Raw genomic sequence first — 27,508 nt, forward strand, 5'->3', positions numbered from 1 at the left:
GCGTCCCTTTGCCCCTGACAGTGTGTGCGTTGATGTGTGTCGGTGTGTGACCCCTGACTGAACAGTCCCATCGTGCCCAAACACGTCGACCTTTTGTTATTGCAGGGAAAACTATGTGTGTGTGTGTGGAAGGTCAGGCGCCGGGCTGTACTATACTGTAGGATCACAAGGGTCACTGGAAAGGCACATGTCATGAGATATAGCCCCAATTCAGCACAATTTCACAGACTCTTTGATATACTGTTTTGGGGGCTACTGTGTGTGGCCTTTCTGCTGTTGTGCGTGCGTTCCTGCATGTCTGAGAGCTCTCCAGCCTGCATGCACACACACGTGTGTGTGTGTGTGTGTGTGTGTGTGTGTGTGTGTGTGTGTGTGTGTGAGGTCCGGTTCTGTACTCAACAAGACAAATGGGCACCAGGCGTCACTCTGACTAATCTCAGTAAAGTTCTGCTCTGAGTGATTGGATCTGCCCCCACCCCCCACTCACATACACATACATACACATACACACCCCAGAACAGCACATTACACACACTAATACCAAACATCCTCCATCTCTCAGACACACATCCATCTTCATGAATCACACTGAAATGCAGCCAATCCTTTTGAACTTATCATCACCTGGTCATGGTAATCAATTATAGATTACGAGAAACTTTTCGATCATGTTGACAACTTTAACAAGTCCCATGTCTTTTGGAAACGGAAAACCAACACTCCTTCCACAGAATTCTGGCCATACATAGTAAGGATGCTCTCGGAAATGGTACCAAGAGAATTGTCAAAAATGTATATAAAATAGGATAACATGCAAGTGAAATATGAAGACAAGATGGCTTGTGCAATGTGCAAATAAGCAGTGAGCAGGGGTACTCCACTTCATGAAGAGGTCCAAATGAATTAGGGTGAACTGGGTTCCACTGCAGCGCCCCCTCAAGGAGAGGAGGGTACAGTATGGCTACCCCATACTGTAGAGCCGATAGGCAGGTGAGCTGAAATGCACGATTCTAAGCTGTTTTGGTAATTAAAGGTCTTTGCTTGCAATGGTTCAGTACACGGCCATCTCCTTAGCTGTCGCTGGGTTAGGGGGCGGGGGGAATCTGCTGAAAGGAGATAAGCAGAGGATGCAGGGGTGAAAAATAAAAAATGAGACAAAGAGTGTTATTTCAGACAATCAGTGCTGAGGAGCAGGGCCAGAGGAGAGGAAACAGACTGGAGATATTCCTGCCAGTGTCCTTTAGGAGACCTGCTCACACATGCACCAACACTCAAAGGTCTTGGGTGTGGGGGGGAGAGAAAATGGCCAACTTAGCCAACCTTGATTGCTATCTACTCTCAATTTAGCTTCATCTGCAGGCAGCCATTTAGATGTAATTTCACTGATGGTATCAGATTGTTCTCTACAAACATTGGGAGGCCTACATTTTAGTTGAAGGTTAACCCCTATTAGACTCTAAATAGCAGGAGTGTATACTATTTTTTGAGCAAATTCAATAGAGTGTTGAAAACGATTTTCAAATTAAAACGCAACCTGTAGAACCAATGCAAAACAAAGTTGACAAATCTTTGCCCCCTTCGAGATGTCTTGCATGGTCTATAATGAGAGCAAGATAATGCTTCAAAAAATGATTCACAAAGCGGTTTGAGCAGGATGAAACGTGTTTGTGCGTTAGAACGGTTTTATCAGCGCGAAACACTCACAGGAATTCCGGTTTGGGATTGTCCATCCAATTCCTGCGTTCCACAGGAAGTTTAGCATAAAAAGCAACTGAAAAACGCCCAAAGGCATTTCATTGCCCGCCAGTCGGTTTTCGTGGAGCACAGAGATTTAACCGTAGAGATTTTATTTCAATAAAAAGCGTGGGATGACTTTAAAAGTAATAGTTAGCATGGAAGGGTCCTCTAGACAGTTAATGAAGAGGTCGCGGCTTGATCCCATGGCCTCCATTCAGCACGCGCTCGGAGACGCACTGCATGACATCAAATTTAAGGGGTAAGCGTTAACTCAAGTTTTCACATATGGAATATATCCATATTATGGAAAATATCTATATTGTTGACAAATCATTTCAAGTTTGACTTAAAAATGTTGCTTTTTATTGTAAACACATACTGTTTATCCTTTTTATCCTGTTGGCCTGTAATATGCCTACTATGAATGCCCATGGATCTGATTAATTTCTATCAAAACAATTTAACGCTTTTCTCAAATGCATTCGCCATTGCCCAGGTGGAATAATTATGGCGTGTTGTGATTGGATACAATCATTCATAGATCTTTTATAAACGCGATCTATATTCAACAGGGGTACCATAGGCTATAATTGTGAAACATGCTTTTATGTGCAAAGCAATAAATCCATCTCACCAATTATGACGATCAGGCTAGTGATTGAGTAGGCATTGGCAGTGATACATTAAGGATGACCAACACAAAACTGTACACCAAACAGTTTTGAATTAAAAAGTGAATTGTTCTCAGTATGGCCAATTACGCGAGACCTGCGGGGGAAAGACCACCACGGTTCACGTCAAATTCAGACAAAACCACTTTTTCCCCCAATTTTCTTCAATGACGTCAGCCATAGGGTCCCCCCACTTGCGCTCGCAGGACTTCTAGCTGGCTCGAGCTGGAGGAGGTACTACGGCGGGTACCCCCATGAGCGCACTGACAGTTCGAACTGACCGAGTCTGAACCTGCGAACGGTGGTGCTACTTGGATACACGGAATTTGAATTCACTTTGGACATTCAGTGTTCGCGTGTTATCGAGTGGGATATACAGAGGCTATAACAGTTTGGAGGATTTTTCATAGTGTATTGTCTTCCATACAATTCCGCAAAGCCTATCACTTGGGCCAGTTATAGGATTAAACAAATATACGCTCTGGAGTTACTTACTTGTAAGTTGCAATTTTTATCATTCACAATCTCTGTTGACTTTTACAAGTAATTTTGGAGCGGGCGGATGGCTCATTCATTCCGCATGTGTGTGTGCACGCGTTTGTTTGTGTGCGTGCGCGTTTGTTTGTGTGTCAGAGCAAGAGATGGGAAGTAAAAGAGCATCTCTTGTTCATCTAGCTATGTGTTCTTGTGAAACAGTGCCCTCTATTGGCTACCGTAGACATTTTTCATGTTTTTGAGATCCCAGCCTCACTCAAATAGGTGCCGTTGTAATTCTAACTTTGTTTACTTAATGAAGGCTTAGCTGTTCATGGAAACCTTAATTCTCAAGTTGCTGCTTCGATTTTGTTTGACAACCCCACTACTGCACATATTCAGCTAAACTTTGCTGAGCAGGCTTTGTGTGGTGGTGAGTGGGGAGAGGGGGCCCAGGGGAAAGGGAGGAGGGGGGGCTTTAAATGATGGTTGGTGAGGGCCTGAGCCGTCATTCAGAGAAATCAATGTTGAATTCACAGGGCAGATCTCTGGTTGGCTTGCAGACGGCTTATTGCGGATTCCAATGGTGACACCCCATTCACACATAGAGATCACAGAACTCACCCTGTCTCTAGTTGTCCTGTGATGTCATACACACCCTCAGGCATCAGAACTCAGATTATTGGCAGCAGTAGCATGTTTGACCGTCAGCCATGATACGACAATTGAATTACTGGCAACATGGGCAGCCGCGGGCTACGGTCTTTAAATGTCACATCAGTGGCTCTGGCAAGCTGGCCCCGAAGTTCCACACCCAAAAGTTGCTTGACGGCTCACGGAATGAATCGGCTTGTCATGTTGAGAGGTGAATTCGTGGAGAAGAGGGAAAGGAACACATGCCCAGGACAGGCCCCTGTCTTTCTATGCTCCCCTGCAGGGTTGAGAGGAAGGCTCTCAACGTGGATTTGGCTGTTTGTGAATGGACCCGGACTAAGCCATGCGTGTCTGCTCTCTGGGAGCAGGGCCAGGGGGGGGATCAGAGAAACATGCTGTCATCCACAGCTTAGCATCATCTCCAGGCTAACTCCGTATACTAGCCACCTAGCCTAGCTCTAAGCTTAGTATTACACTCAGGAAAACCATAGGGTTTTAAAGCTAGCTAGGGTAAATTTTCTCCCATATCAATTCCGTAACAGCCCTAGGGACCAAAAAACTAAAATGTTTTAACCAACAAAGCTAGCCAGGGCCTAGCTTCTCCCATGAGTTATCCCTTGTTTGACAGTCTGTATGGAAGCCATTTACAAGATTTCAATGTCTTACATAATCTCTCTATCAAGTAGCAGACAGAGCCCAGTATTAGCTTTGTGGTGGACATGACTTCCAATTCTTCAGGTTGAGCTTGTGGAATAAAGAGGAAGTCATCTGGCTAACTGACAGTCTATCGGACGTGCTAACTGACAGGCTAACTGATGAGCAAACTGACTCCTCTCCAGTGACTCGAAGCCTCCTCGCCTCAGTCCCTTGTGCTCTATGGTTGATGTGGTCTCTGCTGCCCTGTACAGTGAGGGAGCAAGGCAGGGGCCCGCCGTGCTCTCTTGATCTCAGCGTCTCCTTCCGTCGTGTCAGGTAGTCACTAGCATGTCCAATGAGAGAGACAGAGAGAGAGAGAGAGAGAGAGAGAGATACACAGAGACAGAGACACAGAGAGAGAGAGACATACAGAAAGAGAGAGAGACATACAGAAAGAGAGAGAGAGAGAGTACATGAGTCTGTTTCAGTGTGTATTCCTGTGCAACTCATCTGCAGGTCAACGTGGATCTGTCTGTTTGTGTGTGTGTGTGGTAGTTGGGGGGGGTGGGGGGGGGGGTAAACAGCCGTGTAATACCATGTCATCATTCCACACCAGCAGGGGGCCAGGCCAGACGTCGCCACACTCTGCGTGATGCTGGCTGGGACCGAACATTAACCTATCAGTGAGCTAGCCAGGTTGCCCTCTGAGTTCCATTTACAGGCACACACTAACACACAGCTCACCTACACACACCCACACACCCTCATGCACACACATTTACAAATACACAGTCATGAACATGAATACACACACACAGGCTGTCGACAAATGATCAGTCCAATACAGAGTATAAAGTGTAACCGTAAGTGTAGCGTATTTACTGCTGGTTGTAAAATGGGGGGTGGGGGGCGGGACGGGGTAAGGTACCTGGTTAAATGCACCCCCTGTTGCTGCCTACCCTCTCAATCCATTCTCTTTTACGGCTGCCATCTTTGAAAGTGCTCACCGGGGAAGCACTCTGAAATCTATTTTGACCTCCGAAAGCTCATTAAATTACCGTTGTTATACATGAATAAAAGAGTGGATAGCTTTAAGCTTTTCAAGATGGCCTTGCCCTCCCTCTCCCCAAAATCCGTACAGTCTGGAATTATGTCAGGAATAGAAAGAACAATATGAACTCTTCCAGAGAAAGTACCTTTGTGAATGCACCCAAATGTCAAACGACCCAGTTTGCGGTTAAGTGAAATTGATATGAGTGCTTTTGGCATGATAATCATTGCCACATTTTTAATAATGGCAGAGTGGAACGGCACAGGAACGTTTATATCTCTCAGACCTCCCACCTTTAACACTGTACATAAAGATCTACCCCAGACCTTCAAATACCTGACTCTAGACTGTTACATCTCTAAATATTACACTGTTACTCAGTTACATATACAAATGTTACACTGTTAAACTGTTATATCTTTAAATGTTACATTTACTGTTACATCTCTAAAGGTTACACTGGTACATCTGCAAATGTTACACTGGAACATCTGTAAAGGTTTACATTAGACAGATCCCAGTTCTCCAAAAAACCATTCAGTTAATGTAACCTCTGTCTAGAGTTTTCAAGCGCCTTTATTTGAGTGCTGTTTAAATGTATTTCTGTCCCTCTCAGAATATCACTTTAGAAATTCTTGGCCGGTTTAAACATCAAACCTGAAGATCCTCAACAGGTCCCCCTCCCCTGCCTCAGCATTAATGGTTCCCCTGTGAGTAGTGGAGATGAGGCGTTAACGGCTGCGACACTGTTTAATGTTCTCAATCCAGACCTCTCACCACCTCTCTCCACGTAATAGCCGCTAATGCTTCTCCACACACTCTGAAAGCGCTCTGACTCCATCAGGCGGAGGGAGGGAGGGGGGGGGAGGGGATTGGGGAGGGTGGGATCCTCCTCTAAGGTTCTACTTGACACATCCCAGCTGTTGCTCTGACAGCATTGGCTAGAACACGTCAATCTCCGAGGCGGCTCGTGTCTTTGAATGACTTGGGCCCCGACTGTCGTTAACGGCTTTTGGAGCAGAGACTGACGGCTTGTGTGGTCCGGCAGGAGTTTACGGGGCAGGGTTTCTCTGTTTCCAGGAATCTACAGTAGTGTGAAGAGGGTGTTCACGGTGAGCAATACAAAAAGCAGGAGCAGTGTCCGACATTATAAAAGGGATTAAAAACCTTTTTCCGTCTTTTCGCCGTTTATCTATAGTTCAGTATTTTGTCTTGCTGTCTTTTAGTCTTTCACTTCCTGACATTATTCACCTATTCACCCATCCCCTGTTTTCTTGTTTTTTTCTTCCACCAGGTAGCTGGAGTCATCCTGGTGGAGGTCTGTACAAACACCCGCTACCCAGTGTGAAGAAGGACTCACAGCCACAGCCTTCATCCCCTCGTCCTCCCTTCCTCCCTCACCAGACCAAGAAAGAGAGCAGTTGAGAGAGAGAGAGAGAGAGAGAGAGAGAGAGAGAGAAGAGAGGGAACGTGGGAAAGAAGGAGACATGTACCAAACGCTCCTCCTCTCCTCCTCTCTCTTCATCCTTCATGTGGCAGGCACTCCCCAGTTCCTCGGTCACCACGGGTAACGGCTCCCTTGTTACACTTCCTGTGTTTATTATGGCGTGTCAGTCTGTCAGCTTTGGTCCCAGGACGAACTGGCTCCACGGCCCGCTCGCTTCTGTAACACTCTGGCACTTAAGCGGTTAATGAGGGTTATTTGTGCCGTTTGTTTCACTTGACACTCTCACCCTGAGTAAATGCAAACCGATTGTCCGGATAACATGTTAAACATCGACGACTGTGTCGTCTCAGGACTTGAGCTCTCAAACACCCGTCCGGGACTGTTAAAGGGAAGTCAAGTTAGACTTCCAGCGGGTTCTTTAGTCTCAGCTGATGTGCTCGCAGACCAAAAATAATCGGTGACACCTTTCAGACGTTAGGGTGGGAGGAAGGAGGGGGGGGGGGACAAAAGATCGAAGGCCATACTCAACTTGACACATTCGCAGGGCGATTATATCAGCCAATCCAACCCAATTACACGTCATATTCCAGCGAGACAGAGGTCAAGTCTAGACCCAGTCTCCTGAGAGGACTGTGCATAACTGGTGTGCTGGGAGTGGGAGGTGGGAGTTTATTTAGGATCCCAGCCCGTCCCGGGACACAGTGGGGTCCAGCCCTGGCAACGCTTCAGAGCTAATGGAGGACTGAGTGCCTTCATTTTCCGTCTTCAGTCATGAAGATTCCTGTCAGTTTTGCTCTCCAAACCGGAGAGCCTTTAGTGGTTAAACGGTAAAGTTGTTTCGTATTTTCTCTTAGATCAGGTTCAGTTCCATGACAAGGCCGGTCTTAAGACCCACCACACGGATCATGCTACAGGACAGTTCAGATGGAATACATTAGTCACCATGGAGATGTCCTTAGATGAGTTTTATTTTTTGCATCTCAATAACACAGTGTGTGCGTGGGAGGGTGTGTGTGTTTTTTAGTCTGTAGTGATTTCAGTGTAGTTGGTGGTTCTTACTTACATTTTACATTTACATTTAGTCATTTAGCAGACGCTCTTATCCAGAGCGACTTACAGTAAGTACAGGGACATTCCCCCCGAGGCAAGTAAGGTGAAGTGCCTTGCCCAAGGACACATTGTCAGTTGGCATGACCGGGAATCGAACTGGCAACCTTCGGATTACTAGCCCGACTCCCTCACCGCTCAGCCAACTGACTCCCTACTCGCCTACTTGTCGGTGCTACAGAGTCTGTCAGGGTGTCCGTGGTGATGTATGCGTGGTCTCACCTCTGTATTTCCTACTCGTCTGTGCAGGAGGAGGGTGTGCGGCAGAGATGTCCGTCACAGCAGCGTCGTCACGGCGACGGAATCCTACATCCAGCCCGTCCACAAGCCTTACATCACCCTGTGTCAGGGTCACAGACTGTGCAGTACCTACAAGTAAGGAGCACTTGTTTACTAGGAACACTGGCACACAGACTAAACAGCACACACACACAAACGAAAGAATAATTTAGTACTGTATGCACAGACCCAGAGCGAGATAGTAACATCTTCTGCAGCACTCCTTACGCAAACGCAGCAGAGGCACAAGCTCTGCAGTCCTGCTTTATGCAATACTACCTGAACACTGAGAGGCGCACGCACCAACCTGCCCGCCAGCCTGTGGACCAGACGTGGGGCTGTCTCCTGTCGCACCAACCTGCCCGCCAGCCTGTGGACCAGACGTGGGGCTGTCTCCTGTCGCACCAACCTGCCCGCCAGCCTGTGGACCAGACGTGGGGCTGTCTCCTGTCGCACCAACCTGCCCGCCAGCCTGTGGACCAGACGTGGGGCTGTCTCCTGTCGCACCAACCAGCCCGCCAGCCTGTGGACCAGACATGGGGCTGTCTCCTGTCGTACCAACCTGCCCACCAGCCTGTGGACCAGACGTGGGGCTGTCTCCTGTCGCACCAACCAGCCCACCAGCCTGTGGACCAGACGTGGGTCTGTCTCCTGTCGCACCAACCTGCCCGCCAGCCTGTGGACCAGACATGGGGCTGTCTCCTGTCGTACCAACCTGCCCACCAGCCTGTGGACCAGACGTGGGGCTGTCTCCTGTCGTACCAACCTGCCCGCCAGCCTGTGGACCAGACGTGGGGCTGTCTCCTGTCGTACCAACCTGCCCACCAGCCTGTGGATCAGACGTGGGGCTGTCTCCTGTCGCACCAACCTGCCCGCCAGCCTGTGGACCAGACGTGGGGCTGTCTCCTGTCGTACCAACCTGCCCACCAGCCTGTGGATCAGACGTGGGGCTGTCTCCTGTCGTACCAACCTGCCCACCAGCCTGTGGAACAGACGTGGGGCTGTCTCCTGTCATACTAACCTGGTTCATTTACGGAGATCAGCTACCTCCTAAATACCTTTCAAGTTTTCAAAAGAACTTGAGGTGCATTTGCTATGCCTCTCAGTTGGCTGTTACAGGACTGATCCCTCGATTTCATTGCAGTGGGTAAAGCGAATCAAGTGTACCCCAAAGTACTGGCAGAATAGCAGACCCAAGTTTGCAAGGCCATAGGCCAAAGCGCAGTCTGCGAGACATACACGAGACTGGTGTTATGATGGACCAATCACAAGAAGTTTGTTTGTGAGATAGACTAGACTTCACTCTCACACAAATACACACGCATAATTGGGTTGTGGCAGTACAGTTTTGGGTGGAATCTAAATATCGGTACTTTGTGTAACTACGGGAAATGAACTTCCAGCCCGCAGAGACCGCAACCCTGTTTGTCTTGGACAAGCTCTGCCTCCATGCTGAGGCCTTCTCTCTCTCCCTCCTTCTGTGTCTCTCTTTCTGTTACTCTCTCATAATCTCTCGTTTTTCCACTCTGTATCTCGCTTGCTTTTTTTCGATCTGTTCCTCCTTTTCTTCCTTCCTCCCTCTCTCTTTTTTCACTCTGTTTCTCTCGGACTCTCCTCTGCCTCTTTTCCTTCCAGATTTTCCCTCTTTCCCTCCCTTTCTCTTGCTGTGCTATGCAATCAGGCAGCACGGCCAGTCGTGCATTATAATCATAGGATTTCCTGTGTGGCACTGTTTGTATTGATTCAGTTATTTCTCTCACCCGTTCGTCTGTTCATCGTTTTTTTTCTCCTCGTGCCTCACAATGCCCCACATTATCCCGACTGTCTCTTCTTTCCTTACTTTCTCTCTTTCCCTGTCTTTCTCCGTTTCTAGCGCTCTGTCTCTTCCTTTCTGCCTGTTTCCTGAGGACTACCAGGTAACGTCAGACTCAAGATCTGGCATGGTCGCATCATCCCCTCGTCGCTTCGTCCTTCCCTCCTCTCTTCCCTTCCTCTGCGCCGTCACCCACGCTTGGCTCTCAGTGGGCCATGGCTCAGTGAGACATTGCCTTCTCTCATCAGCATGTTTGTCTGCTTGCGTGGACAAAATCTCAACTGCTCAACACACACACTGTGACACTGGCATCAACTACCAACGTTAACAATCCTTTTTTGTGTTTTTGCAGGACGGTTTACAGGCTGTCGTACCGGCAGGTGACCAAAGCCACGCCCCTCGCCCACATCTACCAAGAATGCTGTCCCGGCTGGCGACGCCTCCACTCTCACAACTGTAACCAAGGTAACCTGGACTTGCGTCATCCTCCCAATGCTGTGTGCTGCACGGGCTGTTGAGCTTGCGTTTCATTTTCTATTCAAAGTCCCTACCCCATGTCAGGCTGATGGAAAACCTACCCCCACATAGCCCCTGCATTCACACAAAATAGGTCCTCAGGTGACCTGTAACAACGGAAAAAAAACATGGTTCCCTGCATTGTCATCGTCTATGTAATGCCGTTTCTCTCTGTCATCCAGCGGTGTGCGGCGAGGCCTGTGTGAACGGAGGAACCTGCCTACGACCGAACCACTGTACCTGTCCTCTGGGATGGACGGGCCGTCAGTGTCACACAGGTAAACACACACACACGTCTACATACAGATATGCACACAGCCATCAACATACGCACCCTCATGGATACACACACACACACACACACACCACACACACACAAGACCCCCCCCCCCCCCCCTCCAAGGTGATCATGTGTCCCTCCCTGTCTCCGACCCCCCTGTCAGACGTGGATGAGTGCAGTGAGCAGCACCCCTGCCCCCAGGTGTGTGTGAACACGGCCGGCAGCTACCGGTGCGCGTGCAGGGAGGGCTCCAGTCTGGCGGCGGACGGACGCTCCTGCCAGAGCCAGCCCTCCCCCGCCCCTCCTCCTCTCCCCCCTGCCCCAACCACCCAGAGAAGTCAGGCCAAAGCAGATGATTCCAGAGCTTCTTCCAATGATTCAGGTATGTGTCGTTTGTGTGTGGGTGTGTGTGTGTGTGTGAGCGTTTGTGTGTTGGTTCCAGAGAGTGAATACAGAGGAGCGGACCGTAGCCAGTCTCGCGGTCCATTATTACTTTTGGTACGCGCTATGCCACTCTCAACTCGTACCGTGAGTAATAATGCATTGCGGCTGGTACCCACGACGAACCTGACCGCAACACGGATATCTGCGTTTCTGTTGTGGTGCTGACCAGATCGATGACTGGGTGATTCCAGCCTGAGTACGTTGCGTAAGCATATGTCTGTCTTCAGTTAAACAAACACACCACAGTAGCAGATTAGTGAGAACGCCATCCCTCTCTCTCTCTCTCTCTCTCTCTCTCTCTCTCTCTCTCTCTCTCTCTCTCTCTCTCTCTCTCTCTCTCTCTCTCTCTCTCTGTCTCTCTCTCTCTCTCTCCCCCCTTCACCTACACACTCAATCGCTCCTCTAAACCTCTGTGAGTTGCTCTGGATGAAAGAAGAGAAAGGGCAATTCGTCCGTTCCCAAAGATATGGCTGTGTTTGGCGTATCCTAGCAACGTGCTAAAATAATCTCCCCGTCTGATCCGAAGGTGTTGGAGGGAGACCAAGAAAATTCCCCTCCCCCTTCTCCTCCCCTCCTCTCCTCTCAGACTGTCAGCCTTACAGTCCTCCTTGGAGAACTGTAAACACATAAAATGATAGAACATAAAACGTAGAACATAAACCATATTTTCAGCCGTGTTATTTCCCCCCCCACGTGTCTCTCTGTCTTCCGACGTCCACCCGGATTGTCTTACTATGTATAGATCGCGGAGAATGTACAGCGTGGGAAAAAAAAGCAAAGGTGGAACACCAGTAAAGGGAGAGGTCGCCGAGGAGTTACAGCCCAACTGACCACGAGATGAATCCGCTCAGCGAAAGTGAGACAGGCGTCTCACCTCCCAGAGCAATTCAAGTGGATTGATGATTCTGGAACTATGGAACTGTTGCCTAATCAGCAGAAAGAGAAAAAAAACAGAGCCAGGGAAAAGTAGACATCTGACCGATGTCTACTTTCGGAAAGTGACGAAAGGGTCGGGGGGGGGGGGGGGGGGGGGGTCTGCATGTGTGTGTTGTAGTGCAGGGGTAACAGGGTGGCCTGCTGGGAGGGAGTGAGGGGGGGGGGGGGGGGGGGGGGGGGCTTTGTGTAAAATATCAAGGCCAGAAGCTCTGTTTTTTTTTTTGGGTGCATTCCATTAGCTATTCATATCCATGTGTAAGTCTGATGTTGACAAAGATTTTGAAAGTTAAACATGGGAATAAGGGCTGTGCACGGACCAAGCTGTACACAGTCTCTAACTGACCCCCGCCCCTTCTGTTTTTGGAGGAGTTTGGCAAGTTTCTCTTCTTTAAATCTCTCTTTCCCTTTCTTCTCTCTGTATTTCTCTCTGTTGTGGTCTCTCTCCCTCTATCCCTCCCACTCCCTGTCTCTCGTCTTGGCCGGGACTTGGGTTCCCATTCCAGCTCCATCAACCCTGTCTGCTGGGGGTCATCACCCCCCCCCCCCTCCACACACACCCCCTCCTCCCTCTCCAATCCTTGTTTCCATAACGGCCCACATCTGGGAGAGATTGAGCAGCTCTCAGCCTGGCTCTCCTGGGCCAGGATCCTGGGGCTGCTCTCCCCCCTCCTGGTCCATGCTCTGGGGGACAAGCTTAAGGGGATTGGGGGGGGGGTGGAGGGGGACATGGTGACATGTTGGAGCCCGGCCCCTTGTACCTGTCACTGAAATGGTACGAGCACATGTTGGAAGCTGGGATGATGGACCGCCAGTGTATTTATAGTGCACCGTTTGGACGTGTGCTTTTCCCACATATTCCCATATTCCCTCTGGGCTCTCTTACTGCAAGCTGGGTTATGGATATTGCCCCCTCCCTCCCTCTGCCTCCCTTCCCTCCCCCTCTCTCAGGGCTGTGTCCCCTCAGCCTGCCTGTGGATTGGTGGTTCTCTCTTCCTGGTCCTCTGTGCCCTCGCCCCAATGGTGAATTACCTAGAGGGTAGGAGGCAGGATGCATTGTCTTACGAGCCATCAGTATCTGATTGAAAATATAGACAAAATATGAAAACCACATGAACCCCCTTCCCACGCCACCCTCTCTTCCTTGATAGCCCTCTCAAGCAGTTGGTTAAAGAAATATTTATGTGTGTGTGTCTGTTGTGTGTGTGTCTGTTTAGGCTTTGGCCTAGCAGAGAATGTCACAGAGGAGGTGCAGATCTTGAAGAACCGAGTGGAGCTGCTGGAGCAGGTAAGATAGTCACGTACACACTCACACACATGCACACACACACACACATGCACACACACACACATGCACACAGACACACGATAAAATTGGCAGGAACACAAACACTGATAGAGTATGCTAAAAAAGAAATGACTCAATATCTAGACTGAATCACCAACTGCATCACAGGCACTATGCACTAATTATTCAAACCTTAGAAGAGAAAACGTACTCAATCTCAACCTGAGCACCGTTTCAAAAGGCCAGGCTTGTGTAGTGACCTTTTAAAACCCTTTATGAGTTTCATTATAAGCCTATAATACAAGAAACCGTCAAAGTGAAGGGTTTTAGGGGTTATGGCTGAGGGTGGGACGTCTGTAGCTACTGTATGTTGGAACATCTTTAAGTAATCAATGGGCTTCACAGAGATATATCTGCAGAAAGATGGATGCCTTCTCTCCGGCTGTCTTTTTCTTTCACTCTTTCTCGCCCTCCATCTCTCTCTGTCTCTCCCTATCTGTCTTACCCTCTACCACTCTCTCATTCTCTCCCTTAATACCTCCTTCTCACCCTTTCTGTCTCTCTCTCCAGAAGCTTCAGTTGGTGCTGGCCCCCTTCAACAGCCTGTTCCCCCTGTCGCTGGACGAGGGCATGTCCGAGAAGACCACCTTCCTGTCCCACTCTTTCCAGCAGCTGGACCGCATCGACTCCCTCAGCGAACAGATTGGCTTCCTGGAGGAACGGCTTGGCACCTGTGAGTTGGCCAGAGCACGTGGGGAGCGAGGCCGGGGTGGTGGCTTCTGGGGCTTGAGTCGCTTTTAGCCAAAGCGACTTCCAAAAGAGAGTTTTACAAAAGTGCATGGGTCACTGATCACAACAACGAGATAGCCCCAAAAATTGCGGGTAGCCAAAACATGAAGCATACATTGTGAAAACTAAATAAGTCCCAAAGGGAAGAACCATAAGAGCATGTAGTTGAACAAGTTACAATTAAACAATTTAACAACATGAACCTCAAAAGGTGCAAGGGTGTACCTGTGGGGAAAAAAGCAAGCAAGAAAAATATATTACACAGCAAGTACAAAAGTTTTAAGTCAGTTACAACTAACCAACAAGAGCAACAAGACTTTAAATAAGAGTAATTGTTATCCTGAAACATCAGGTCCAGCCAATCATTCCTAAGTGCCGTTGTACTCCCGGAACAAGTGCGTCTTGAGCCTATTCTTGAAGGTGGGGAGACAGTCAGTGTCTCTGATGGAGGTGGAGAGTTGATTCCACCATTGGGGGGCCAGACAGAAGAGCTTGTGTTGGGACCGGGCGCTCTTGGGCGGTGGGACCACCAGACGGTTGTCAGAAGAAGACCGTAGGTGGTGGGGAGGGGGTGTAAGGCTGGAGGAGAGACTTGATGTATTCGGGTGCAGTCCCGGGTTGTCATTTTCTATAACAATGTGAGTTCAATGTAATGTTTATATTACATAAACTTGTGTTAGAGCTAGACTTTATTTTTTCAGATGAGCCGATCTATACAGGCTAGATGTGAAGGTGAATGTGACGGCTGTGATGTAAGATCTTAACCTCTGTCACATTGTCCCCTGTGTCCTCTTTAGGTTCCTGCCAGGAGAATTAGCCAGAGAAACAAGACAAGAACACAAACAAACACACACAGTAAAGCTAGGCCTGGACTTATCAGCAGCTTCAATGGAAACTCATTTTAGGGTCTAGGAAGCTTTTTAGGATTTTAATGTCCTGGTCAAACCCTCCAACATAGTGTATTTGTGTCACAGTGGCCACATTTATCATGTTTCCTGTAAGTGATCCCATGCACCCCACCTGTGACTGTTTCAACTCCCAGCTGCATCCTCCTGTTAACCGAAACCACATTACTTGAGTCAAACCAGGGTTCGGCCATTTTGGTTCCATGTGTGCTATCCAGTTTCACAGTTTTAGGTTCATATCAGTGCAGGTAGGCCATCTGCTGGTGTCTCCCAACTGTCCCTAAAGGGGCTCGATTGGATCTATATTTATCTATTTATGATTTTGTGGGCATATTTCAGTGATATAATTAACACATTTTGTAGTTTTGTAACTTTTTTTTGTAATAAAATTGTTTAATCAAAAATGTGTTTATGTATCGTAAGCAATGCCTTTTGGAAGATGGCGGACCACAAATCAAAGCACCCCACAACGATGACATAAGAAAAAAAGAATTCAATGTATTTATTCTTTTCCAAGGCATTCGTCAAAACATGTATCCATATTGTGTGAAAATTAATGACCACTACATTATTGAAATTAACCATATACTACAACGGGCCGCTACACGTGTGTGTGTGTAAACACGCTCACACACGGCCCTGCAGGATGCTGGCAGACACAACTCTTCAGCCAGCTCAGTTTTCCACACAGTATTTTATACCTAAAGCTACCATCAGGTTACACTTTAATAGCTTTGGTGAAAGTCTACATAGAGAATATATATATATTTTTTCCAAATATACCACCAAAAATTTCACATAACTGCTTTATAATGATTTCTTATTTTTTCTTTTAAATCTTTTCCAATATTTTATATATAATTCATTTCAACAACTGCCAATTCAACACTGCATGGCTTAGGTTTGGTCAAGCCTGTTCACCTAAGTCATTTCAAATCCATGAAATGCACTGACATACAGGAACCTTGAGCTACAAAAGAAAAAGAGCATCAAAATCATAAAACAACATAATTCGCCATCTCTAAATCAATGACAGTCATACATTTTGGCTGAAACCAATTTGGTAGTGGGTGTATAAGACATTCAAACCTGCATTTGAAAGACAAGCAGAAAAAAAAAAAACAGTTTACAAAAAAATAAATAAATCCACCTAGGAGATTAGAGGTGTCACTGATTTTGGTGGGCTGGGATTACCGTAGGGGTCATGGTAAGCATATGCAGCCTGACTAACCTTTGACAACAACATAGACACAGAGGAAACTGGCCCTGCAGGTATGCTAGAGATCTGCTGCCTGATGATGAGAACCAAATAATACTGTGGCAGCTACTTGACTACAGAGCTGGACTCACTGGCTCAGGATCAGACACACAATTCATGTTTTCATTCCTGCCGTGTACTAGTTCTTCAAGAAGTTCAGGGAAGCAGAATGTTGCAGCAAATTCTATGTACAATTTGTAGAATTGTTGTTAAATAAATAGGTTGTGTCCAAATACACTTACATTTATATAGCAAGCAAAACAACATCTCATTTTAATAATGTTTACTTGAAAATCATAAAATGGTAATGCAAGTATTATAACACAGAGCTTGTATATAATTAAATACACTTTTCAGAATGGTGATGAATGGGAAGAAAGTTGTAAGCTACTGCATCTTGCAAACTTTTAACAAAACAACTGTCAAGAACCAGAGGCAAATTCAAAAAGGAAAAGCTGTAATACCGTAAACAAATAATCAGTTTAGTCTTCCTCATATTATTTGTCTTTATAAATGACAAAATATAAAACTCGCTATATTACTTTACTTCACAATTCAAACTGAAATAATAGCCTTCTATAATATAAGGCCAAAAACCTACCCACCAAAATCCAGTTGAGTTTTGTCACAATATGGTCAATTAATGTATTTAGCCATTGTCACTGACATAAACAAACCTTGAATAAGGCTTCTCCAACAACTCTTAAGTCATTTAGAGGTTTGAGTTGATAATGATCAAACTGATTTTGAAAGTAACTAAATAATAATTACTTACATTATGGAAAACATTCCCTTCTTGTTCAGGCTTTTCCTGTGAGATCTAATTCCCACACTGGAGAGTTTCTTATCGGGGTTTAGGAACATGTAGGTTTGTTAGTAGTTAGTGAATTAGTGTTCAGGTCAGGATACACGTCAAAATAACCAGAATGAAATGACACAAGATTCGAGATCTTAACCTCCAATGCAACTCATTCACTGTCATGGCAATGGTCTCTATGGAAACATTTACCTCGACCGTAAAACCCACTGATGGCTAATTTATCCCAGATAGTCCTATATAATCTATTACTATTACGGTCTAACACTTCCGTCAGCGGAACACTCACACATGGCACAACAGGAAGCTCGCACTTTGGAACTGTAATGCTTTAACAGTTTGGTTGGACATTGCACTTTTTTTTCCCACCTTTGACATCAGACAAACCTTCACGTAGGGAGAAAGACCCTCCGGAAGGAAGAAGAAACACCGAGAAACCAGAGAAGTACAAAATAAATAAAGAACGCCGGAACAAAGAAAACGAAGAAGCACAGCGAAAAGACACCCGTTACACATGCAGATTAAAGTCTTGAACTGTCGGAAGATAAAACGACAAACCAAAGAGGGAAGAAAGGGGCGGAACACCAGCAATGCACAACATTGAAATCGATGAGGTCCCACTTTTCGGTCGATGAAGTCGGTACAGGCGTGTCGGGCCGCAGCCGTGACGCTGGCGTTGATAAGGTGCGTCTGCTATTCTATTGATCCTTCCCGTCGGTGTGGTCCCGGGGTACCACGGAGCAATCTTTGATCAGCGCATTGGTCGGGTGGCTGTGGAGCCAATTATGGATCTTAAAACGTTTATGCCACCGAGTCCTGGGTCAACTCCAGTGTCTCGCCTCTGACCCCCTGCCCTTAGGATAACCTGGTCCTCCTCTTCTGAGGAAGCATAAGACTGGAATGCAGAAAGGGGGAGATACACTTGATGGTGAACAGCAGGGGAGGGGGTGTAGTGAGTGTGCGTTTGTTTACAGCAGGCAGAGTGGTTGGTGTTTAATGGGACCAGTTACTAGATCAGTTACTAGATCAGTTAAGGCAGAATGAGAGGAACATAGAAATGTCCACCAACATATAAGACCCCCTCCCCTCAAGAAAAAATAAGTATTGATTAAACATGAACATGCCACAGCAAAAAAAACTCAACCCGGAGACGATGACTGAGATGAGACTGATGATAGGCAGAGATAAAACAGCTAGTGGACCATGGCGGGCTGAGCTATCTGAAAGGCATGCGGGATGAACACACTTCCGGAACGGTTCTGTGACCAGCCTATCTTCACCCTGCCGCCATGTCATCGCAGGGGAGCGTCTGCGGTTGTTCAGATATGGTGGGGGGGCTCAGGTGCGAGGACTGGGACCAGGTCTGCGGGTCGGCAGAGGCGTGGACCAGAACTTGGGGCCAGAAACGGAAACAAGCGAGCAAGTTTATGACAGAGACCTGTTGTACTTATGGGGTACCTGGGCAGGTAACCATGGCAATGCAGAGGGTGTATTGGGGGGGGCGTGGCCAGGGTGTTTGTCTGGAGGAAGGTCAGAGATGAAGCGAGGGAACGGGGCAGGTTTCAATGTTTAAATGTTCAGTGGCGTGTGGGCCCGTTGCTCTGGGTTACGGGGGCGGAAATGTCCAGGAAGGCGGAGCGCATCAGGTCGTAGGACTTGTCGCAGAGGGGCGACACGTCGTCTGACGTCATCCCCTTGGTCTCGATCTTCGGGAGGATCTTCAGGGTGATGGTGCCTGGGAGGAACAACTGGTCATCATCATCGCCGGCACACTGGCATACAGGCAACAGTTCACTGAATGGAAATTCACTTCTTTAGACAGGTTCACTACAAGGGCGCTGGCCTGTACCTGATTTGAACTGCTTCTCTTTCCGTAGGTAGAAGTTGCTGTATGACGAGAAGACTATTGGGATTATAGGAACCTGAGAGAGAGAGAGAGAGCAAGACAAGTGAAAAGAGACAGGAGAACGAGGGAGAGAGAGGGGGATAGAAAGAGAGAGGGAGGAAGAGAGAAAGGGAGAGAGACATTTTCAGTTCAAAGTGTTTATCATTCCCCCCCCCCCCCCCCATCCCTCAGCTACACAAGGACAAAAACAGACACGCCAAGAGAAACGCACGACTGACTGGCCCAGACAGACTTCACTTTAGCAGTGTACCAGTCCTCTCTCCAGGCGGCCCGGAGAGGCCCTTCAACGGGGGCCAAAGTGGGCCCCCCAGGGGCCTGGCCCGCTTCTGCTCGGCTGGCTGGCATTCTGAGCATATGGTGTGTGTGTGTGGGTGTCCTACATGAAGCATCGCAGGAAAATTGAAAGAGCATTGATGTTGAGATTTACCAGGTGTTACCGATTTTTTTCCCCCCCCTTTTCAACGCGCGTCTTAAAAGACATGTTTGTGTGTGTGTGTGTGTGTGCGCACACACTAGTTAATAGGGAGCAGCAGCTCTTCATTAAGCTGCCCCCCTCCATTCTCTCTGATGCTCTTCAGAGCTCGTCTGATATCCATCTAGACCAGCCATCACAGTGCTCAAGCAGTAGAGGGGGCACGCACACACACACACACAAACGGATGCCCCAAATCAAAAGGATTACTGGTATGTCTCTTGTGACACCAGTGACCTACTGCACTTTGAACATGACACGCCACCACAGCCCCTACCGCCACACCGAGGCCTGAGGTGAACCTGCAGTGTGTGTGTGTGTGTGTGTGTTCCATCTGCTGTTGAGCTTTAATGTGTTCCGCCTGTGCTTTGTAGCACATAACTGGTGTTGGGAGACATGAGATGAGAGCCAAGCAGCCAGACCTGAGCTTAAACAGGCCGGCAGACAAGACAGACGAGCCCCACAGAGCTTCCCGTCTAACATGGCCCTCCGCTTCGCTCCCTCCATCCGAGATCGCTCTCCAGACCCGTGTCCCTCCTGCCTCTCTCCCCCGCTCTCTTCTCCCGTCTCTCCTGGCCCTCCTCTATCTCTTGGCTGGATCCGCGGGGATTTTGATCTGTGACGGATCCCTGTAAGCCCGAGCCGTCTGGGTCGCTTCCGTAAATAAACGCTCAAATGTCAGCAGGGAACACGTTATTGCTGGGTCAGACTTCAGCCTTTCCGTGCCGTGTCAGAATGCTAGCTCCCCCATGTGTCCTGAATAGGCACCGTTGACAACTCACTTCCCATGAAACCAGCGCCTAACTCACAGAACGGAGACACTGGGAAACAAAAGCGGCTCAGCAGACACACACACACCAGGGATGGAAATCAGCACCCGCCACCAGGATTCACGTCTTTCGTAGCACTCCGCAAGTAGTCCGGTAACTTTTCAACTCCAGCGTACTCCGTTGCTTAGCGACGTCAGCTGATTTGAAGCCTAAAGACTGTTCAACGTATATGAAGTTTAACGTCTTTGGCGAACTATTTCTCTGCTGATCAACACTACGAATGGTAACATATAAATTGTAATAAGACACACTGTGTTAAGTTTTCCGTGTAATAAACAGGATAATGTGTAGAACGCCGTTGTCATGATCGGGAAAATAAGCCCCTTCAGAGCGAAGCTACAACCCTCCTCTTCGCGTCGGGGTACTGTTCGCCCTATCGTGGAAGAAGAACGCTCAGGAAAGTATCAGAATCTGATACTGATGAGCAGGAGTAAACTGTACTGGGAGTGGGGAGGGTGGAGGAATGTTAGTTTGTTGTTTAATCTGCCCTACTCATTTAATGAAATGTATATCAGTTCGCGGTTTGTGTATGTATAAAAGAGAAAGTGTCAGTGTTTCATTGAGACTGAGATTAAATAAACTGCTTAAGTATTGTAGATCTTGTAGTATTGATTTTCACATGCAGTTATACATTGTCGGTTAAAAACAAGAAAGTGGCTGGTAGATTTTGAAATCCACCAGCCACAGTGGCCAGTGGACAAAAAAATTTTTTTCCATCCCTGACACACACACACACACACACACACACTTAGGCACATATGTACATAGGAAAGTATTTGTACACATGCAAATGCACACAGCTGGCCTGGTCACAAACCTGTGCCTGTATGGCCAGATGGAAAGCTCCCTTCTTGAATGGCAGGAGGTCTCCTCTCTGGTTTCTTGTGCCTTCAGGGAACACCCACAAGCGGATCTGCGGGGGTCAAAGGTCAGAACATGCTGAATGACCAGGTGTGGGTGCATCGACCGACAGAAACGGATGTCCTGGTCTTTCTTATCTTTCTAACCAAAATCTGCCCGTCACTGTTTATGTGCTGTAAGCAGCAGCCTTTAAAACAGACTTTCAACTCTATAAACTGGAATTTATGGTTCAGCTCCTGAGCACCATCTTGACTCGAGGTCCTAGTCCAGGTCATGAGCTGACGATCACCCAGACCAGAGGGCTAGTCCTGGAACTGGTGCTAGTGTGAGTCCTACCTAGACCAGAGGGCTAGTCCTGGAACTGGTGCTAGTGTGAGTCCTACCCAGACCAGAGGGCTAGTCCTGGAACTGGTGCTAGTGTGAGTCCTACCCAGACCAGAGGGCTAGTCCTGGAACTGGTGCTAGTGTGAGTCCTACCTAGACCAGAGGGCTAGTCCTGGAACTGGTGCTAGTGTGAGTCCTACCCAGACCAGAGGGCTAGTCCTGGAACTGGTGCTAGTGTGAGTCCTACCCAGACCAGAGGGCTAGTCCTGGAACTGGTGCTAGTGTGAGTCCTACCCAGACCAGAGGGCTAGTCCCAGTGCTAGCATGTGTCCCACCTAGACCTCATGGGGGAACAGGGGGTTCCGACGTACCTGGTCATCGAGCATGGTCTTGGCCGCGCCCACCATGACGGTCTTGGCGTCGTGGGTTTTCTGCCGGTTGATGAAGACGATGCCGCCCAGCCAGCAGATGATCCCCACGGTGCCTGCATAGACCAGTTCCTTCTTGGCCACCATGGTGCAGCGGTCAGGGAGGATCTCCATCAGGCCTACCGAGGGACGGACGGAGCGGAGGATGACAGGGAACAAGGGGGGGGGGGGGAAAGAGAACGACAGCAAGGGGACAGGAGAAGGGGGGGAAGGGAGGAAGAGAGGGGGGAGGGGACACACAAAAGGAATGGAGGGTCAGGAATTCGGGATGGAGAGAAGCAGGGAAGGGAACAGAAAGAAAACAAAAAAGACAGAAGAGAGGGGAGGAAGGAGGTTTACTAACACATATACAATACAGTATGTGCAAACATGCTTGCGTTTTCTGGCGAATTATCTTCCTCAAAGATCGTGATACGGAGGGAACTTTGACCAAGAGTTCTTCAGCAGGTCCTTATCTAAAACGGTCTTGTAAATGGCATCCTCATAAAATAAAAACGACGACCAACGTTTTTCAGCAGCTGCAACGCTCTTATCCGTGTGGTGTTTGAGTGTCTGGCGCTGTGGGTGTGAGTCGAACCCCAAGCCCGACCCATCCAGGGTGACGGCCTGCAGGAACCCACCACACCTGGGTGTCTGGTAAACACAGACGGAGCATCGGCAAGAGAGAGACCGGGAGAAAGAGGGAAGCTGCTGAGCCCAGGAGTGAAGAGATCATGGTGGGGAGGGTTCCCTGTTAATCACAGGTCTTGGTTCAGCTGTTGCTCTCCGGAGTCTGGTGGAGGTTGGCATGGTAACTCTGACCCAGGACCAGCCTCATGCTGAGCTTGCTTTGGCTCTAATTAAACACCTGGCTCTAGCCCTGCTGTCACTATGCTGGCCCCTGGCCTGCCAGTGTCACTCAGCACTGTGCGCGCACACACACACACACACACACACACACACACGTACACACACAGGGAAGACAAACAAAGGCCAAATTAGCAGCCTCAAGATAGGTTTAGGACCGTGGAGAGGGGTCAACACTTTGAAAGAGAGACACGCACAAACACACTTTCATCTCCTCGGGCTTAAAGTCAAAGACCCACACGCAGAGAATAACCAGGAGGTACAGTTAGACACACAAGTGAACACAGCCCATTCTCCAGCCCATACAGTAGGATCACTAACTGTGCTATTCCCAGCCACTACCATAACACTGGGTTTATACAGAGGCTACGGGCTGGTCTCCAGTCAGGAAAATCTCCCCCCCCTCCCCCCCTGGAGACTCGCATTTAATTCCACGTGACGCAACCCACTCATAATATATTCTTCAGTCTCGTCGTCACCCAGCTCCGTTTAGCGAGAGTCAACTGTTCTCCTGGGACTTGGCTAAGCAGTATCCCCATCGATCCTGGCCTTCCTCTTCCTCTCCTGTTGAACGCGGTCAACATATTTCCGCAAAAATCAGTCTGATGAAATAGCCCCGTTTGTTGGGCTCAACCTCGTGTGTTGCCCAGTCTCTGGTTTCATCTGGGCTAATTGTCAGGGCAGCCGTGATTGGGAGCAGGGCCGTTCGGACCTCACACCCACTGACAGTGAGGCCGGGCTGGGCACAAATGTCACGCCAATCAGTTTTATATAGGTCCAAGTGGAGGGTTCGATGAGAGAGGGGCTAAGGTCTGTAGGCTTGGTGGGCAGAGGACACCCAGTATTTACCTAGTTGGATATTTGCCTACAGAGAAAGTGGTCAGGCTACCATGGATCTTATTCAAAATAGTAGGTGAATATGTGTGTAAATGTGTCACTGATGTCTATCAGTGAGCCTGTTTGACTGTGTGTGTGTGTGTGTGTGTGTGTTTCTTACCCAGCACATCCAAGGAGCTCTGGTGGTTGGAGATGATGACATAGGGCCCCGCTGTCTGCAGGTGCTCCAAGCCGCTCACTTCAAACCTCAGACCCAGGAAGTACTTCACGTGACGAACCAGGAAGCGGATCACCCTGGACAGGAAACAGGTAAACCAACCAGAACATGTTTAGGAAATTATTATGATTGCACACTGACGATAGTAGATTTGATCTAGTTCTATGTATACTGTATATCATCAATATTATTATATTACCAGTCAAACCTTTTCTGTTCCAGTTGCTTAAGATGGAAATGTAACTACATATTCCTCATTAGTTAAGTTTGTTTCTAAGGTGGCGGATAATCTGCCCTGAATGAGTTAAACGCTCCACTAAGCTTTGAGGAATTGCAATCCAACCATCTGTCTGTCAATGTTTCCTTGAGGCATTTGGGGCTCCTTCTGGCATCACACGTGTCATTTCCTGCGATAACAGGAAGATGACAGCGCTCACTGCTTTCTGCGAGAGTCAGCCACAGGAGGCTGATACACCAGGGAAAATGGTTCCCATCAATGGGGTCATGTTTAAAATGACACAGAAACAAAGCCAAGCGTGTGATCCGTACACCCTAGAAGGCTTTTGACGTTATTGCGGCACATGTGTAGTCCTCCACACACATGCTTACAGGCTAGGTTATGTGCAAAAGCCCTATGTCTGCATGCAGGTCAGTAAAGTAGGCGTGTATTATGGCCCTATGTCTTCATATAGGCTAGCTCAGTAGGAATGTGCAATACCTCCTGTCTTCATACCGGCTACGGCTAGTACAGTTGCCATGTGTTACAGCCCATGTCTCCATAGAGGCTAGTCCAGGCCTAATTTACAGACCTAAAAGGACTATCATCTGTGTACCAGGACGCTTCAGTGCTCTCGCGGTTTACTGATGTAAAAACGCTGGGTTGTCTTGGATAACGTTGATCCCATGAAAGTCATTATCAATGTTCCTAATGGGAAAGAGAAGGTTGCAGCTGCTTCAGACCACCACCCCGGAACAATGCTCACTTTGTGGGGCTGGTCTTTCTATGGCACACTGGCCTACATGGGTGTGGCCAGGCGATCCTGGAAATGCTAGCCGAATGTGTATGTCTTGTGACTCTGATCAAAAAACTCCATCACTGAGGTGTGTGTGTGTGTGTGTATCGTGCCAGTTCAACACAGTGGTGTGATGTCAGATAACCTTTGAACAGGAAAAACGTACTATTCAAAGTTGGGCTTTTGTAGCTGCATGGTGAAGATAAAGCAGTAGACTTGTGCAAAATGCTTTGGCCGTGATGCAAGACCTCAGTCGGCGTGCCGATTGCAGCTCAGAATCCATTGCACACACACTTTAGGTCGATAACCTTGTCATTATCTCTGTTAAGGTTCCACATAACTTACTTTGCACAGTCCTAAACGTACCAAAGAAACATGATAAGACCAAAGTTATGGTCAAGGGAACAACACACACATTTGTGTTTAACAAACACAAATGGAATGACTTTCACCAAAAGGGACCATTTCTCGTTTTGTTTTGTCTGACCTTTTGTCCCCCCAGAATGACCAGAATCCTTCTTTTCTATCAACCTTCTTGGGTCACCATGGCCTGTTGCAATGGCAAGGACAAACAAACTGTTAGCCAACTGGACTTTACTGCAGCCATTTTGAGGGACGGGGGGGGACGGGGGGGGAGATGGTTCACAATCAGTGACCCTCATCTTTGTCAAACTTGTCATGATAATTCATCTACACAGACTCACATTGAGGTCAATTTATGCTGATGTTTACATGTTCTTCTATGTCATTGTCAACAGAAATGTAGCCAAGAGAAGATATACTGACTTTTAGAACTATTGTGTGTTAGGATAAGGTGGGAAGACCAGAGTCGAGCCCTCTCTTGTACGGCTGATGACTGAAGGACTGTGCTGCCCAATCAGTCCATCCCTCTCTGTGGCTCCGTTTACATCAATGACCGTCTGTGTTTGTCCTTTTTCTCTACCACTCTATTCCACCCACGTACACAGCACAAGAGTTGTTAGTCACAGTGACTAGGTTCAGATCTTAATAACCTTTGGTTTAACGAGAGGGTGGTACACTAGTTTGCAACATAACACCAACACAGGTTCACAATGATCTGAAATACTAAAAAACAGCTTTGTTTGAGCTAAATCAACCTATTAAAACTACCTACTTGGCCCACAGTTTACTGGGGCACTAGGCATGACCTTTTTAAGTAAAGAATACCATGACAGGGAACCAACCCAATAACCAGTAACACAACCTGGGATGGACATCCAATCCGACCTCCTCATCTAAAACCCGGATACAATCACTTGGGGAGTCACTGACCCCAACAATACTCTACATTCCTAGACTAAGAACAGTGTTGTGAAGTGGACTGCAAGGGGGAAGTTAGTAACAGTTTCTTCAAATATACATTGTGTCGACTGCGATACTAATACAGTGGAGTTCATTATTACAACCAACGTTACTTTCTTCTAGTTAGACTAGAACATATGTGATTTGGCTAGATTACTGTTGTTTGGTACACATCAGGGTCCAAGATAGATGTTGTCACTTGTTGTTGTGCAACAGAGCTATGTCTGAGGAATTACATATGTGTTTATCGTTTGCACAAATACTTGCTTTTTACAACAGTAATCAATGTTCACAAACTATTTTATAATACCAATGTTAGAAAAAAAAAATTGGGCCTCGAGGCTATCTCTGCATGCAAAGTGAGGTAATGTTAGCTAGCTGAAACATCTGGCAATGCATTGAGCCTTGCTGGCTGTCTAGTTAGCTACCAAACGTTACAACCAACCAGCAGGCTTTAAATGTATGGAGTGTAATAAACACGAGATATCAACATATGACGTTATACAAGTACCTTAAGTACAAATGTAATGATCTAGTCGTCTCAGCGTTCTGCTGTTTAGTAAGTACCAAGCAGTCAGTCAGCTAACTGGCTACATTCATCAAATTGTTTTCATAAGAGCAGCCACGCCGCCATACATGGAGCTACAACTGGATGTTCTCAAACCTGCTTGTGGGGTCGGCTATTTAAAAGTGACAAGTTTGAACAAGACACATCAATTACGAACATGAAGTGAAATACTTGTTAAGTTAAAGACGGTCCGGTTTCAACAATATATGCAGCTGTCACCAATATGTTTACAATACTCCGGCTGAAGGGGTTAGCCTACCAGCATAATGTCATCTAGCCTACCCGGTGCAGCGAATCCAACATCCCCAATAGTCCTAGCTATCTGTCATTATGCGTTGCTAAGACAAGGTACGGCTCGAGCTTCTTATGCAGACAACTCACCTCATATTCTCAATGTCTCTCCCGCCGCTTTTGAGAATGCTGAGTGGAATCCCAATCAGCCCCAAACACATCATCCAGGCCACGTAGAAACACTTTTTGAAATAAAATACAAATGTGCTGCTGGTCCACAACAGAAGCGGGACCAGCAGCAGCGGCATCATCCACAGCACATCCATGCTGATCCCTCGAACTGAGATTCCTCCAGAAACTGCCAGCAAACCGTACGGTTCGATGATGGCTGGCTAACTAACTAGCTTCTAGCTATGCAAACACGAGCGTGAACAGAGGCACTGTGGCCCCGACTGGCATTCCAGCCTCCAACGTCAACAGCTTGGGTCAACTTCAGCGGCGTACAACTTGTTCTCAAGCTAAAATAGCGTGCTTCTTCCAAACGTGGACGCTA

At 47.7% G+C, this 27,508-nt stretch overlaps 2 protein-coding genes across 4 annotated transcripts; one reads left to right on the forward strand and one right to left on the reverse strand.

Moving 5' to 3' along the window:
- The first annotated feature begins 1,820 nt into the window (after positions 1–1,820).
- egfl7 (EGF-like-domain, multiple 7) lies at positions 1,821–15,422 on the forward strand. 3 transcript variants are annotated; one of them, XM_067250119.1, is made up of 9 exons: positions 1,821–1,996; positions 6,518–6,790; positions 8,027–8,152; positions 10,222–10,334; positions 10,568–10,663; positions 10,829–11,047; positions 13,260–13,330; positions 13,901–14,063; positions 14,917–15,422. In XM_067250119.1, the coding sequence occupies exons 2-9, from the start codon at positions 6,711–6,713 to the stop codon at positions 14,934–14,936; spliced, it is 888 nt and encodes a 295-aa protein (XP_067106220.1). In that variant the 5' UTR covers positions 1,821–1,996; positions 6,518–6,710; the 3' UTR covers positions 14,937–15,422. The 3 variants fall into 3 exon arrangements, with proteins under 3 accessions (XP_067106220.1, XP_067106221.1, XP_067106222.1); XM_067250120.1 differs by lacking the exon at positions 1,821–1,996 and adding an exon at positions 2,798–2,905; XM_067250121.1 differs by lacking the exons at positions 1,821–1,996; positions 6,518–6,790; positions 8,027–8,152 and adding an exon at positions 8,718–9,338.
- Positions 15,423–15,499: 77 nt separating this feature from the next.
- On the reverse strand, positions 15,500–27,447 carry agpat2 (1-acylglycerol-3-phosphate O-acyltransferase 2 (lysophosphatidic acid acyltransferase, beta)). Its single transcript, XM_067250100.1, has 6 exons — positions 27,106–27,447; positions 23,764–23,897; positions 21,864–22,039; positions 21,125–21,220; positions 18,949–19,021; positions 15,500–18,834 (listed from the first exon to the last, which is right to left on the reverse strand). Exons 1-6 carry the CDS (start codon positions 27,279–27,281, stop codon positions 18,677–18,679), a joined length of 813 nt encoding a protein of 270 aa, XP_067106201.1. The 5' UTR covers positions 27,282–27,447; the 3' UTR covers positions 15,500–18,676.
- Between the last annotated feature and the right edge of the window lie 61 nt (positions 27,448–27,508).

This window comes from Osmerus mordax, chromosome 14 (genome assembly GCF_038355195.1).
Source record: "Osmerus mordax isolate fOsmMor3 chromosome 14, fOsmMor3.pri, whole genome shotgun sequence".
Taxonomy (NCBI): Eukaryota; Metazoa; Chordata; class Actinopteri; order Osmeriformes; family Osmeridae; genus Osmerus; species Osmerus mordax.

Excerpts from the sequence above, each read along its gene's own strand:
- egfl7 (XM_067250119.1), top strand. The coding sequence starts at position 6,711 with ATGTACCAAACGCTCCTCCTCTCCTCCTCTCTCTTCATCCTTCATGTG. Across the intron at positions 8,153-10,221 it reads AGACTGTGCAGTACCTACAA|GACGGTTTACAGGCTGTCGT; the intron begins GTAAGGAGCACT and ends GTGTTTTTGCAG. Across the intron at positions 14,064-14,916 it reads GGAGGAACGGCTTGGCACCT|GTTCCTGCCAGGAGAATTAG; the intron begins GTGAGTTGGCCA and ends TGTCCTCTTTAG.
- agpat2 (XM_067250100.1), bottom strand. The coding sequence starts at position 27,281 with ATGGATGTGCTGTGGATGATGCCGCTGCTGCTGGTCCCGCTTCTGTTG. Across the intron at positions 23,898-27,105 it reads AGAGACATTGAGAATATGAG|GGTGATCCGCTTCCTGGTTC; the intron begins GTGAGTTGTCTG and ends TTTCCTGTCCAG. Across the intron at positions 21,221-21,863 it reads AGACCATGCTCGATGACCAG|ATCCGCTTGTGGGTGTTCCC; the intron begins GTACGTCGGAAC and ends TGACCCCCGCAG.